General features: G+C 37.1%; 1 protein-coding gene across 2 annotated transcripts; it reads left to right on the plus strand.

Moving 5' to 3' along the window:
- The first annotated feature begins 7,309 nt into the window (after positions 1-7,309).
- On the plus strand, positions 7,310-13,513 carry SHM7 (serine hydroxymethyltransferase 7). 2 transcript variants are annotated; one of them, XR_002539787.2, is made up of 5 exons: positions 7,310-8,737; positions 10,143-10,548; positions 12,565-12,666; positions 12,750-13,035; positions 13,248-13,513. XR_002539787.2 is itself a non-coding variant. In XM_022042849.2 (4 exons), exons 1-4 carry the CDS (start codon positions 7,718-7,720, stop codon positions 12,971-12,973), a joined length of 1,752 nt encoding a protein of 583 aa, XP_021898541.1. In that variant the 5' UTR covers positions 7,311-7,717; the 3' UTR covers positions 12,974-13,191. The 2 variants fall into 2 exon arrangements, 1 of the variants encoding a protein (XP_021898541.1); XM_022042849.2 differs by lacking the exon at positions 13,248-13,513 and having other exon boundaries at positions 7,311-8,737; positions 12,750-13,191.
- The last annotated feature ends 322 nt before the right edge of the window (positions 13,514-13,835 follow it).

Consider the following 13,835-nt stretch of genomic DNA (forward strand, 5'->3'; position numbering starts at 1 on the left):
AGAACACAACTCAACCCCAGGTAAGAGGCATCACTATAAATTATATATCTGTCTGTCCTACTCGGCAAGGCCAACACAGATGCAGTAGTCAACCACTTTTTTAGTTTTGAAAAACTCCTTTCACAGTGCTCGTTCCACTCAAACTTGACATTCTTCTTTGTGAGTCGAGTCAAAGGAACAACTATGCTAGAAAACCATTCTACAAACCTGTCATCCCTATAAAACTACGAATCTCCTTGATTAATGTCAATTTTTTCCAAGCAAGCACTACTTCAACTTTTTCGGGGTTCATTAACACTCTATCCCTTGATATGATGTACCCTAGGAAAGTAGTATGCTCGAGCCAAAACTCACACTTACTCAACTTTGCATATAACTTATTTTTTCTAAGAACCTGTAAAATTTGAGTTAGATGGTGAGCGTGTTCCTCTCTACTCTTTGAATAGACTAAGATATCATCGATAAATACAATGACGAACTGATCCAGGAATTATCTGAAAACCCTGTTTATCAAATTTATGAAGATGGATGGTGCGTTGGTTAGTCCAGATGACATGACCAGGAACTCAGTGTGTTCATACCTGGTTTGAAAAGCTATTTTAGGAATGTCTTCTGCCTTGATCTTTACCTGATTGTAACCTGAATACAAGTCTATTTTAAGAAGACCTACGCACCCTACAATTGATAAAAAAGATATTAATTATGGGGAGAGGATACTTGTTCTTGATTGTGACCCTGTTCAATCATATGTAGTCAATACATAATCATAATGTCCAATCCTCATTCCTTATAAATGTGACTCCAGCACCCCAAGTAGACACAACATATCAGATGAATCCACTATCCTACAATTCATTAATCTGTTTTCTCAACTCCTTCATCTCAGCATGACTTATACGGTAAGGAGCAACCAAAATAGGCTGGGTGTCTGACTGAAGATTTATGGCGAATTCAACTTCTCTATCTACTGGCAGTTCGGTAGTTCATCCAGGAACACGTTTGGGAAGTCTTGGACTATCGAAATCTTTCAAATACAATTTTTTTTCTTAGGTTTACTTAGTTAGAGAAAACAACTGAGTTAAAATACTTAGAAATAGAAAAATTACCATGAGGGAATAATGTTTAAATAATTCTATTAATTTGTAAATGATTCTTCATTAGGAGGATTGAATACAATTTTCTTGTAAAAATAATCTACGGTGGCGTGATACGTCGCTAGCTAGTTCGTTCATAGGATTACATCGAAGTCCCCCGTGTCAATCTCTATGAGGTCCACACTCAATTTTCTATATGTTATATCTATGATACAGGCTCTATATATAACCTCCCCCAGTAGTGTCCTACTCCTAAGAGCAGACACAAATAACATATAATCAAATATTTCATATAATACATTCAAGTTTGGTGTAAAGGCATGTGAAACAAATGAATGTGAGGTACAAGTATCAATCAAAATATGTGCAAGATGATTTACAGATAGTGTACGTACTTTATATCATATATGGGTTGGCTTCTGTATCTTACTGAGTGAGGTTGTAAGTCCTGCCCTGGATAGGAGTCTGTCCTGATTCTAATTCCTCGGGCACTCTCTCGTGTAATACTAAGCACTCCCTCATATACGGCAAATATTGGTGAGGCGATAACATGGTCGGTCCTCATTATCTTTGTTACAGTGATGGCAAGTCCTACTACGTCATGTTATTGGAATCTGAGGAGGAGCCTGAGTCATTGGCTTAGGTCTCTTGTTCTGCTAAACAAGTGCAATGAGTGCTAGTTTGCAGTGTAAAACCGAGGACCTGAGGTTCCCTACTGCCGGAAAAAAATATGAAGGTTTCTCTCTACTAACTGTGCCTTGGCTAGAACGGTCGAGTAAGTACTGAGCTCGAACACATACAACTGCTGTCTAATCTCAGGACGGAGGCCCCACTCAAACTTTTTTGCCTTTCTATCTTCATCCATCATGCTCTTAGAGGAATATCGACTCAACTCTAGGAACTTTCTGACATATTTTGATACAGGCATATTACCTTGGACTAGGTGTGCAAATTCCATTTCTTTCAGATGTTGGAAATACTCTGTGAGGTACTTTGCATTTAAGGCCATCAAGAACTGCTCCTAAGTGACTGGAACGGGCAGGGTGGCCTGCTTGAGTTGCCACTAGCGGCCTACCTCTCCCACCAGCATGTAGGTGACAAGTATGACTCTTTATTCAAGAATCACTCATAGAGTCGTGAAGGCTTTCTCTATTTCAACTAACCAATACTCGGCCTCTTCAAAAGATGATACTCCTATAAAAGTAGATGAGTTTAGTCTTTTATAGTCTTTTATAGCTCTCAATGTAGCCTGCTTCCATCATGGGATGAACTAGGTCCCGTGGAAGAGGGACTGGATTGTGCTAGAGATGGATCGGATGGTCCTGTGGTGGTATTAGATGATATGGTAGAGGTACCGAATTGTACTGTGGTGGTGTCGAGTAATATGATTGGTGCATCAGACTATACTATGGTTGTATCGGGTGATGTGGTTGGGGCACCGGACCATACTGTGGTGGTGCTGGATGGTACTGTAGAGGAGTAGGGTCGTATTGGGATGGCTCAAGATCCTCTCGTTGCAGGGGTGGCTTAACTTCTGGCAGTGAGGGAGGGTCAATTAGCTCATTCATTTCCTCCTAGACTTGTTAGGTAGCGATAAGTCTCTCTAGTATTTCAAATAGTCGATCAACATCCTCTCGAAGCGAACCCTCCCAAGTTGCTCAATTTAGTGGGGGTCTTCCTCTCCTCATCTATCTGTACTTGTATTTCACAAGAAATTATTGAGTGATAATTCATTTTTTCTTTTTTTTTGTGTTTCCTAAAGTTTTCATGTAATTAATGGTTACGAGGAACGCGGCTCTGATACCAACTGTAACAGTCAAGAACTTAAAAGAAAATAAATTATAAATTGAATGCGGAAGCAAAATAATAGAGTTAGGGTTTACATTCCTTACACAATAATTTAGAATACCGATAGGGATACGAGAATGACAATTCTAAAAGAACAAGTGAAAAATCAAAAAATAAATGAAAAGTAAACAATTAGGTCTCCTATGACGATCTTCACTAGTCTTTGAAGGGAGTTCAAGTGGTGAACTATTCACAACCCCCTTATTGATTAGGATATGGATCTTGGTGCTCTTGATCTGAAATGGTTAATGAAATGGTGAGCTATACTAGTCCAGTAAGTATATCATACTACTCACTGATACAGAAATTAAAATTGGAAAAAATTATAAAACCAACTAATGGAACTCTTAATTTAAGTAAATTCATTTATCATAAGTAAAACTATTTATTGCACACTTACCGTTTGGAAGATTTTCAAAACCGACATATAGAGACAATAGCTCAACAATATCATAATCTCATATTCGAGTAAGCCAGAATAATAATTTTCTCTTTTTTATTTGCCTACTGGTATCTATGGGGGTCCATTGGGATGTCCCACTACATGTAAAGCAACATCCAACCTTTTTAACTAACTAGTCGTCCCCATACCCCATCCGGTATGAGCACAAAAATACTATCCCTCAATACCCCGTCTGGTATGATGGTAAAACGGGTCGTTCCCATACCCCGTCCAGTATGAGTGCCAAAATATCAATCCTCGATACCCCGTCCAGTATGAGGGTGAAACAGACCGTCTCCATACCCCGTGCGGTACGAGTGCTAAAAATACCAATTCTCGATACCTCATCCTGTATGAGGCGACGTTCACGGTAGGGTTCCCTATGTACCTGATCCGTTTACCATCTCTTAGGATATCCAGTAAAGTTATCATTCATTCATTCACTTAACCAATCAATTTTTCGTTTACATTTAATTTTCAATTTCACAATTTAACTATAAATCACGCAATACAAGCAATACATGCATCAAGAAAATATAACTGAATTATCTTACCAATTTCAGAGTATTTACATACATTTAAAACTGTAAAATCAAATAATCAGTTAAAATAGGACAAACAATAATGAATAATTGATTACGGCTATATTATTAACTTATAATTAATTATCGAAATTTTCTAAATTTCATAAAATACCGTATTATTTATACTTAAACTTTAATTCTATAATAGAAAATAAGGTGAGAGATTCTTAACCGAATCGGTATCCAAAATATTGAACTTTCTACTGCGCCTACTGGCGGTCCCTGAGTTTCTTGAATTTTCTTGTGGAGGTAAAAATATGTTTCACGTACCTAAAAATACCCCAAAAGATCCAAAATCGGTGTTAAAAATTTTTTTCGGCCAACTTCAAAATTCTGGCACGGCGGCACCGCCGTGCTCCAGTGGCTTGCCCTGACCTGGCCATTTTCCGCTAATTTTGGCCGGTTTTGGTATGTTTTATACCCATCCCTGCGAGAAAACACGTTAGGGGGCCTCAGTTGGCTTAAAAATTTGAAAAACAAAAACTTACCAGCGACAAAATTTTCTGGTGTGGCGGCTTCGCCTGCTCACCTTCGTGACTGGGCATTTTTCTTTGGTCAATCTATAGAAAATAGAACGGTGAACACAATGCTAGAAAAATCGCACGAAAAGGGAAACGGAAAATGGGAAATGGGAAACAAGAAGGGGCTCATCAGATGCGATTTTTAGTTTTTTTCACGACGGCACTGCTAGACTTTACCCACAGTTTCCGGCTCATTCGCCTTTTCTTTTGTTTCGATTTGGTTATGAGAGTGTTCAAAATCAAAATTCGAGCAAATAGGAGAATTTTTACCTTTTTTGCAGTTAGAGGTGGTTCTAACACGGCGGCGGGCGACGGTTGGCGGTTGGCTCCCTTCTCCGGTGACTAATTCTTCTTCTCCGGTGGGGGGGCTAGCGGCTAAGGTTTGAGTTCGGTGTGAAATGAGATTTTTATACCCGTCTACCTTAAATCTGGGCTATTCATTGCGTTTGATCTCAACTGTCCGATCGTATTTAAAGAAAAAATGAATCTATACTGTTCATGACAATTTGATATCGACCGTACGATCATATTTAAAGAGAACGAATCTGAACCATTCTTCGCATTTAATCGTGATCATCTGATCGCGCTTGAGGAGGGAACGGATCTGGATCGTCCATGCGCACGGGAACTAATTTAGGCCGTCTGATTGCGAGCACGCGAATTGCAATTATGGCCTCCCGCATGGCACCGAGTCAGCGTGCCTTGCTACGCGGCGCTTCGATTCATTGACACTTCTGACTGGACAGCCTTACGTGATGCAATTTTTTTTAATTGCGTTATGACCTCCAGTTTCTAATTTTTCTTTCAAAAATAGTATCTGACCCCAAATTTTCACTTTTTTTTTCAAAATTATTTTTAATTTTATCATCAACCTATTTTTTCCTAATTTTACATTAAATAAATATTTATAAATTTAAAATTTATATTTTTATATATTTTTTTTTAATTTTAAAATTAATCTCAAATCAAATTTCTGGTATGAGTATTATATATATTGCATAAATTACATACTTAAGTGAAAGCATTAAGTTAACCAAGTTTAAGTGATTAACTATAATGTTCTCCGTTAAAATAGATTTTGAAGATCATGAACAATAAAAGAAAAAATTAATTAGAGGACAACAGTACCAAACTGAAGATGATCACACACAAAATGTTAATTAATCTCTATACGATTTCCGTCTCTCATGAAACGTTGGATTATACGCAACATGAGTAACAGTCTAGTTGTGATAAAATAATAAGCTTGTTGGATCCATAGTTTTTCACTAGTTGTAACACTTAGAGCTCCATACTTGGCCTCGGTAGAAGAACAAAAAATAGTGGTATATTTCTTTGACTTTCAAAAAATAAGAGAATCACATAAAAAAAATGCAAAAAAAATTGAGTAAATCTTTTGGAGTCAATATAAGAGACTCAATCTACATTTAAAAATGTTTTCAGGTCCAAAGAAGGTTTTGCATAAAGAAATAATCATTTTCACATGTTTAAATTTAACATACTGCAACAGACGATAAGCTACTTGCAAATGAGCCTAATATTTTTAGACAATCGTGTTAATTCCAGTAATTAAGTAGGTGACCAACTAACTTGATATTTTATTTTTTCTTATCCACCTATAACGATTCAAATCAAATAAAAGGACACCCAAAATAATAGATAACCGTTGTAAAAGAAAATGTACTTTGATGGTGTGTAATCTTAAAATAAATTATAAAATTATTATATTTTATGAGTATTAAACTATAATAATATAAATAGTTATCAACATATTTAATTATCATGAATGTCCTTTAGTCTCTTTTCTCATCAATAAAAGGAGCACATATTCTCATTTCATTTGAGTTTTTAATCAATTAAATTTTTAAAATTCTTGTGCATAATAATTAAATAGAGAGAAGAAGTGAGTCAAATAATTAAGATTTTTTTTTTATTCAAATGGATCTCTTAATCATGTTATAGTTGTATCATTTTCAAATTGTATATAGTTCTAAATTTTTGTTGTTTTTTACTTGTCTTAAGATGTTTTGAATTCAATAAAAATAAATTCCGCATCAAATACTTCTAACAAATCGATGAACAATAAGTGTGATATTTGGTCGAGAAATAACTAGATACAATAACCTTCTAACCGAGCTTCAATCAGACAACAAAACTCCTCCATCAGCACTCAAATTAACTTTAGGAGCCGTAGACATATCAGGAGAACTACTTACTGCAATGTCATAAATATACACCAAAATTGCCTACAAAAGAATTATCACAATCTTTGATAAACAAGGAGTAGTCTAACTTTAATTGATGATAACTAAATTAAATAAGAGCATAAAAAAAATTTTCATTCAAGTGTCTGAGGCCTACTTAAGAGACATAAATTAATTTGTGCAGCTTACAAAATAATTAAGAGCCAATATTCAAATCTTCATAAACAAAATATTAAAAAATAAAAAATAAAAATCCAAATGTTTACTATTAGATTTGTGCATAAAATGGAAACGGTTGAATAAAGGAAAATGATAACCGATTAGATAAATAAATAAATAAATGGTCAGTGAGCCTTCCTGAAATTTTAAACTTATTAAATGCAAACCACGCGGTTTTCCTTTTATAATAAAACCCCCAAATATGGGCCCACCTTGTAGCTGTAGACCAACCAATTAATTAAGGGCCGAATACCCAATTCTTTGCTGACATAAGGCCAGGGCCCACGTCAAACGCTACGTAGAAAGCTCAGCATTCTCAGTTCCCCGCTCTTATCTCACCTTGCCACGTGTCTTTCCACGTACCTTCATCTACCGACTCCTCTGGGTCTCCACATTACCCCCTCCAGCTTCTTAAGCATAGCATTCCCAAATCACGTCCAGGTTCACTCCCCCAAAGCTTTATCTACCAGTCGCTGTAAAAGCCGTCATATTCTGACCACCTCTATATTTCGCTCCTTCTGCCGTTTTCTTTTTCCCCCCTTCACGCTTTCTCTAATTTCACAGTTTTAGGGTTTTCGAGTTTTGTCGAATGGAAGCATCTGTTTCTTCTTCGACGACGAGCGGGAAGAGATTTCGTTACTTTCGCTGTGCCTTTTTCAGAAATTGTTGTCGCTGTTTCTGTTGCTTTTACACGTATCCCTGAATCAATCCCCGCGGAACCAAAGAAAGAAATCCCTAATTTTTCCCTACCTTGAAAATTTATAGAGAGATATTTTCTCTTGCTCGCTCTGATTTGAGGGGTTTTATGGATTTATCTCATGCTCAATCGGATCTCTCTTTAGGGTTTTCAAACTCCCACGCTTGTCTGCCGGCTAAAATGCCAATCGTGGATGATTCGATTAAGCTACAAATCGATTCGAGCTTTCGTCCCTCGCCGAACCCAATCCCTTCAGTTCCTTTACAGTTGCTTGAGCAAAGAGTGGAGGAACCCCGTGATGATAACGGAGAACAAGGAGACCAGAGGGATGATGAACAATTCTGCATTTTGGGTCATCCGCTGCGCTTGAAGAGGCAGAGAGACTGCCAATCCCGGATGTCTCCAAATCCTCCAAAGCGGATTGCGGTCGAGCAAGGGATGGAGGCTAGGCGAGCCGCGGTCCGGGCTTGGGGAAACCAGCCCCTAGCAATCGCGGACCCTGAGGTGCACGAGATTATGGAGAAAGAGAGACATCGGCAATTCAAAGGAATCGAGTTGATTGCTTCGGAGAATTTTGTCTGCCGGGCAGTGATGGAAGCCCTGGGCAGCCACTTGACCAACAAATACTCGGAGGGAATGCCTGGAGCCAGATACTACACGGGGAATCAGTACATTGACCAGATTGAAAATCTATGTTGCGAGCGTGCGTTGGCCGCCTTCAGCCTTGATTCTGAGAAATGGGGTGTTAACGTGCAGCCTTATTCATGTACCTCAGCTAACTTTGCCGTGTACACCGGACTTTTGCTACCTGGTGATCGGATTATGGGTTTAGATTCGCCATCTGGTGGACACCTAAGTCATGGATACTACAGGCCTGGCGGAAAGAAGGTGTCTGCTTCGTCAATATTTTTTGAGAGCCTTCCTTATAAGGTGAATCCGCATACTGGGTATATTGATTATGATAAGGTTGAGGAGAAGGCCCTTGATTTTCGTCCGAAGATACTTATTTGTGGAGGGAGTTCATATCCTAGGGAGTGGGATTACGCTAGGTTTCGACAGATTGCTGATAAGAGTGGAGCCGTGCTGATGTGCGACATGGCTCATATAAGCGGTCTTGTGGCAGCTAAGGTCTGATGTGATGATCTAACACTAATGTTTTGTTCCCTTGATTTGACCAAACTTTATGCAATTGCTTTAAATTAATTAGTGCATGCAAAGTTAGTTCTTTGTTCTAAATTTGTTGCCAAGCTTTTCGGGCAGAAAGATAAAACCAGTGATGTTATAGTGCAACTAACAGATGAGTAATTAATCTATTAGTTTTTCTAAGTTCGAACTGCTTCATCTGCTAACAGTTTTATGTATTGGACTCTTATTTGTCAATTGCTTCTGTCAGTCATATCTAAGTAAGAACTGCTTAATCTGCTAACATTTTTTTGTGTAGGACTCTTATTCGTCAATGACTTCTGTCAGTGATATCTAAGTTGGAACTGCTTCATCTGCTAACATTTCTATGTATCAAACTCTTATTCGTTAATGACTTCTCATCATGCTCTTTCTCATGTTAAAGTTTTGCTCTTCTTGAGACTGCATCTTATAAGACTAGATATCACCATTTCTTGTCTCATTAGTACTCTTCTGTGATAGGTCAAGTAAGAACATTTAGCATTAGAACCACCTAAAAATTATGAGAGAATTAAATGTCGGGCTGATGACCACTGTAGCCACTCAACTTGACAAGTTTTTTATGTTACATTTTGAATGACAGACTTCCATGCTGGAACCCTAAATCAAAATAAGAAAGTTTATCTGAGTGCATGATATGCTGCCTTAGGCAAGAGATAGGATTTTGTCTCCCTGGATTCCAAAAGTCAAAATGGTGCCCGTTGTCTGAGTGTGTGAAAGGCTGCTTTGGGTCGGAGGTTGCTGGCCTGGATTAACTACTGATCCATTGTACATTATAGTCCTATTTTGTTCACTTTGCTTTTTTCTCATGTTCATGCTATCAATACTACTCAATATGTGTTCTTGTCAAAAAAAAAAAATCTCATTATGTGCTGATAACTAACTCCTAGATGCATTTTCGTGTGCTATAATAGATAATTCATCAACTGATTTAACATGTCCTCCTAAGAGTGTTCAATTTATGTTCCTGATATTCATGGGAGACTGTCGCGTTCGTTGAAGGAAAAGGGCTTATACTGCTTGCTATTAGCAAAAACTCAGTAGATTAGATATAACCCCATATTGCACTGACACACAATAAACATTCAATGTTTAAGAAACGTTTTGGTCATAATCTTTTCTTACAAGGAATTGTTTATTTATTAGAACTTTATTGAAGAAAACTATACAGAGGGTGCCCTGATCTGACTAAGTTATTGGTGTGAGCTTTGCAACATCTGCAGGGTGCTAAAGAAAGTTTTAACCATTAGAAAATTGCTCTAATAACTTTTACAGTTAATACTTTCTACTTGTTGATGAATAATTTCTTGCGCTATTTCTGAATTGTAGTGTTGTCTGTTTTTATTTGCAGGAATGTGCAAGTCCATTTGATTACTGTGACGTTGTTACTTCAACAACACACAAGAGTCTACGTGGTCCAAGGGGAGGTATCATCTTTTACAGGAGAGGCACCAGATCAAGGAAGCAAGGATTGCATCTTGGTCACGGTGATGGTAATAGCCATTATGACTTTGAGGAGAGAATAAACTTTGCTGTTTTTCCATCACTACAAGGAGGTCCTCACAATAACCACATTGCTGCGCTGGCCATTGCCTTGAAACAAGTTGCTATGCCTGAATACAAAGCTTATATGCAACAGGTGAAGAGAAATGCTCAGGCTTTAGCGATGGCTTTGTTGAGAAGGAAATGCAGATTGGTGACTGGGGGCACTGACAACCATTTGTTGCTGTGGGATCTAACTTCTTTAGGCTTAACAGGTAGGTTACCTTTTACTCAATTATTAAGTATATGGATGCTGACACGTGGAGTTGAAGTAGTTATGATTCCTATTGCATTCCCATTGGTACTTGTTTAATGTATTATTTAGGTTTTCATTTTCTTCATCATGACCCACATACGGAGAGCCTGTCGTCTGTTAGGTTGATTATGTTGCCATTTTTTACAGTAGATGATGCTGGTCTTTCAATATTCTAATGAACATCTAAAAATTATTTTGTCAGTTCTCTTTCTTTATCTTTTCATAGCCTATGATATTGCATGGAATACAAGCCTCTTAAATTTCACATAAATGATGCTAGTTACTTGAGCGAGGTTATATTGTGGTATTCTTGATGTGGACACAGATACTTCTTTTAGAGGGATTGATACTGCTCGTGTTAATAGAATTTTTATTTATAGCTGTTACTGATTGCATGGGTATCTATGAACTTATTTCTTACCAATATACAACGAAAGCAATCGATTGCTGCGATGTTGATCTAAAAATCATGCACGCTTTGTTGGGCCCTTTATGACTAAAAATAAGCTGTTGTGAAAACTTGAGTACTATCTGCTTCTTGGGATATTCTCAATTAATCTGAGTTTCCTTAAATTGCTTTTAAACTGTAATTTTGACAGATTTTGCCTCCCTTACAACTTTAGGTGTATGGTTCACCAGTTTAATAGGCATCCTGAAAAGTGCCAAATTCTTTCCAGCTTCTTGGCTCTGGGTGCAATTGGGATATATATAGTCATGGCATCAAATTTGTGATTTCATAGAACTTGCACAGAATGGATGTTATGCACACTGGGAAGTTTTACATGGGTTTGATCAATATTTTGTCCCCTGGATTGTTCAAGCGATTACCAGTTTGGCCAATGTTCATTAACAGTTAGGAAAATATTTTTTTTCCACAAAAAAGTCAAGAGCATTGTGCTTGGTTTGACTTTCATTCTTCTCTTCCAGTTTTAATCTTTTTATTTTCCTAAACTGCCCAAGAATTGGTAATGTTGATTGCAAACCTATAATGCTAAGGTATTCATTGTGTACTAATGGTGACACCGAGTTGATATGACCTAAGCACAGGTTTCACTTTAGTCTGGTTGTTGCATTGCTACTTCATTGTCAAAATAGAGTGTCAGTTGGGTGCTTGCCTTTTGAAGTGTCCTATGGACTACGAAGGAAAACTAATAACTTTAGGAGTAAAATGTAGATGATATATCCTCTTTGAGTGTTTTCACAAGTGAAGAAACAGATGTATTTGCTATCATTTTGCTATGTGAGATGCTACTGTGGTTTTAGGTCTTGATAAGTGGATTACTTAATTTCAGTCAATATTTTAGGTAGATTCTTTCTAAATCTAAAGACTACAGTGACAAGCAATTTGAAATTTCCAGATTCCTCCATTATGCAATTGCTTTAAAAGGTCGAACTTTTTGCTATATAAGAGGCTATTGTGTCTGTCTTGTGATAGATTGATACTTTACTTCGGTCAACATTTTAGGTAGATTGCATAAATCTAAAGATTGTAATTGGAAACATCTGGATGCCACCAGTATTTGGGCTTTAAATTGTATATCTAGGTAAAGTTAGCATGGTATCCATGTAAAGGTACTGGTCTTATCTGAATTTCAAAGCAGAAGAAGCTATACAACTTGAAGTAAATTAAGACAAAAGGTTGCTTGCAAATGAAAGTAGTGGAAGTTAAAAATTATAGGATAAAGGATAGGAAAGAGAATGGATAACAAGAAAAATGAGAGGAACGGAGATCTTGATTTTTAAAACTTTTAATAATCAAAATTTTCTAGCTGTCTAGAAGTTGTAAAATTGTTACTCTTATATATGGAAACAAATATATACTGAGGTAAATTCTGGTCACAACTTGCAAACAGGAAGATAACAATTTACGGCTTACATGTATACGTTTTGCTGATATCAATACTCATATAAATAGTGTATCTTCTTTGTTTCTTTTTCTCTCTCTATAATCTATATGCCCACTCTTTTTTTGTAGGCAAGAATTATGAGAAAGTCTGTGAGTTGTGTCATATCTCTCTCAACAAAAGTGCTATATATGGCGACAATGGCACTATTTCTCCTGGAGGCGTGAGGATTGGTAGGTCACTTGGAAAAGAAACATGTTACTCTCGTTTTGCACTCTGAACCGTGAAAGATTTTATTCCGTGTGTGCTTTTTCAGGTACTCCAGCCATGACATCAAGAGGTTGTATGGAGTCTGACTTTGAGACAATTGCTGATTTTCTACTTAAAGCAGCTCAGATTACTAGTCTTCTGCAGAGGGAACATGGAAAGTTGCAGAAAGAATTTCTCAAGGGCCTTCAGAACAACAAAGATGTAATTGAGCTTCGAAATCGAGTTGAGGCCTTTGCTTCCCAGTTTGAAATGCCGGCCTTTAACATTTGAATACAGAAGAGAAGAGAGACAACATGCTGCAACTGTAGCATTGGTGTCTCTGTTTATGCATGGTAATCCCATTCATTTTTTTTTTTTTTTTTTTTCTGCAATGCCAATATGTTTTGCCATTAATGTCTTGTAAATTACGGAAAATAGGTGAATACTATGGGGACATTTTGATTGTAACGTCTGTGAAAATCATAAAAGTAGTTTATTTCTGTACTGTATCAGAGCTTGATTTAAACCCTATTGTGAATGAGTGATTCTTTTTTTCTTAAAACAGAAATGTTGTTGAGGATGCAGAAAAGTGGAAGCAAAAGCTGTAAACTACTATTTCTCCTTATTAAATATTATTATTATCTGTATAAAAGGAAAAGGAGGACATGATTTCTGGTGATAATGTTGGGGAACATGAATAATTCTGCTGCCGAAACTTCTTGCTACTTGTGCTGCTGCTTGTTGCTTGCTGGCTACCTTTTTTTTTTTTTTTTTTTTTAATTTAAAAAAATGATTTTAAAAATAGAAAGTAAATGTGTTTGGTGTGTTCGATTGCTTTTGTGGTTGCCATTAATTTTTTTGTTTATTGTTTATTGTTTGTTGAGAATGGTGATATTGAACCCTTGAAGGGAGGCAAGGCATGAATTTCCGGCGAGGGACAAAAAAAGCATGAGATTTGGTTAGAAGTTGGAAAGTGACTCGTTCCACAAGCCCCTAAATAAAGCAGAAGTTTTCTTCTTTTTTTTTTTTTTTTTTTTAAAATGTACCACCTCTTCTCACTTAGCAGGAAGAGAGAGAGAGAGGGGGGGAGGGGGGGAGGACATGTCAGTAGGAGATGGAGAGCAAGGCTTGATTAATGATCGAGTCCATTGGG

This window comes from Carica papaya, chromosome 1 (genome assembly GCF_054855325.1).
Source record: "Carica papaya isolate Zhongbai chromosome 1, ASM5485532v1, whole genome shotgun sequence".
Lineage (NCBI taxonomy): Eukaryota > Viridiplantae > Streptophyta > Magnoliopsida > Brassicales > Caricaceae > Carica > Carica papaya.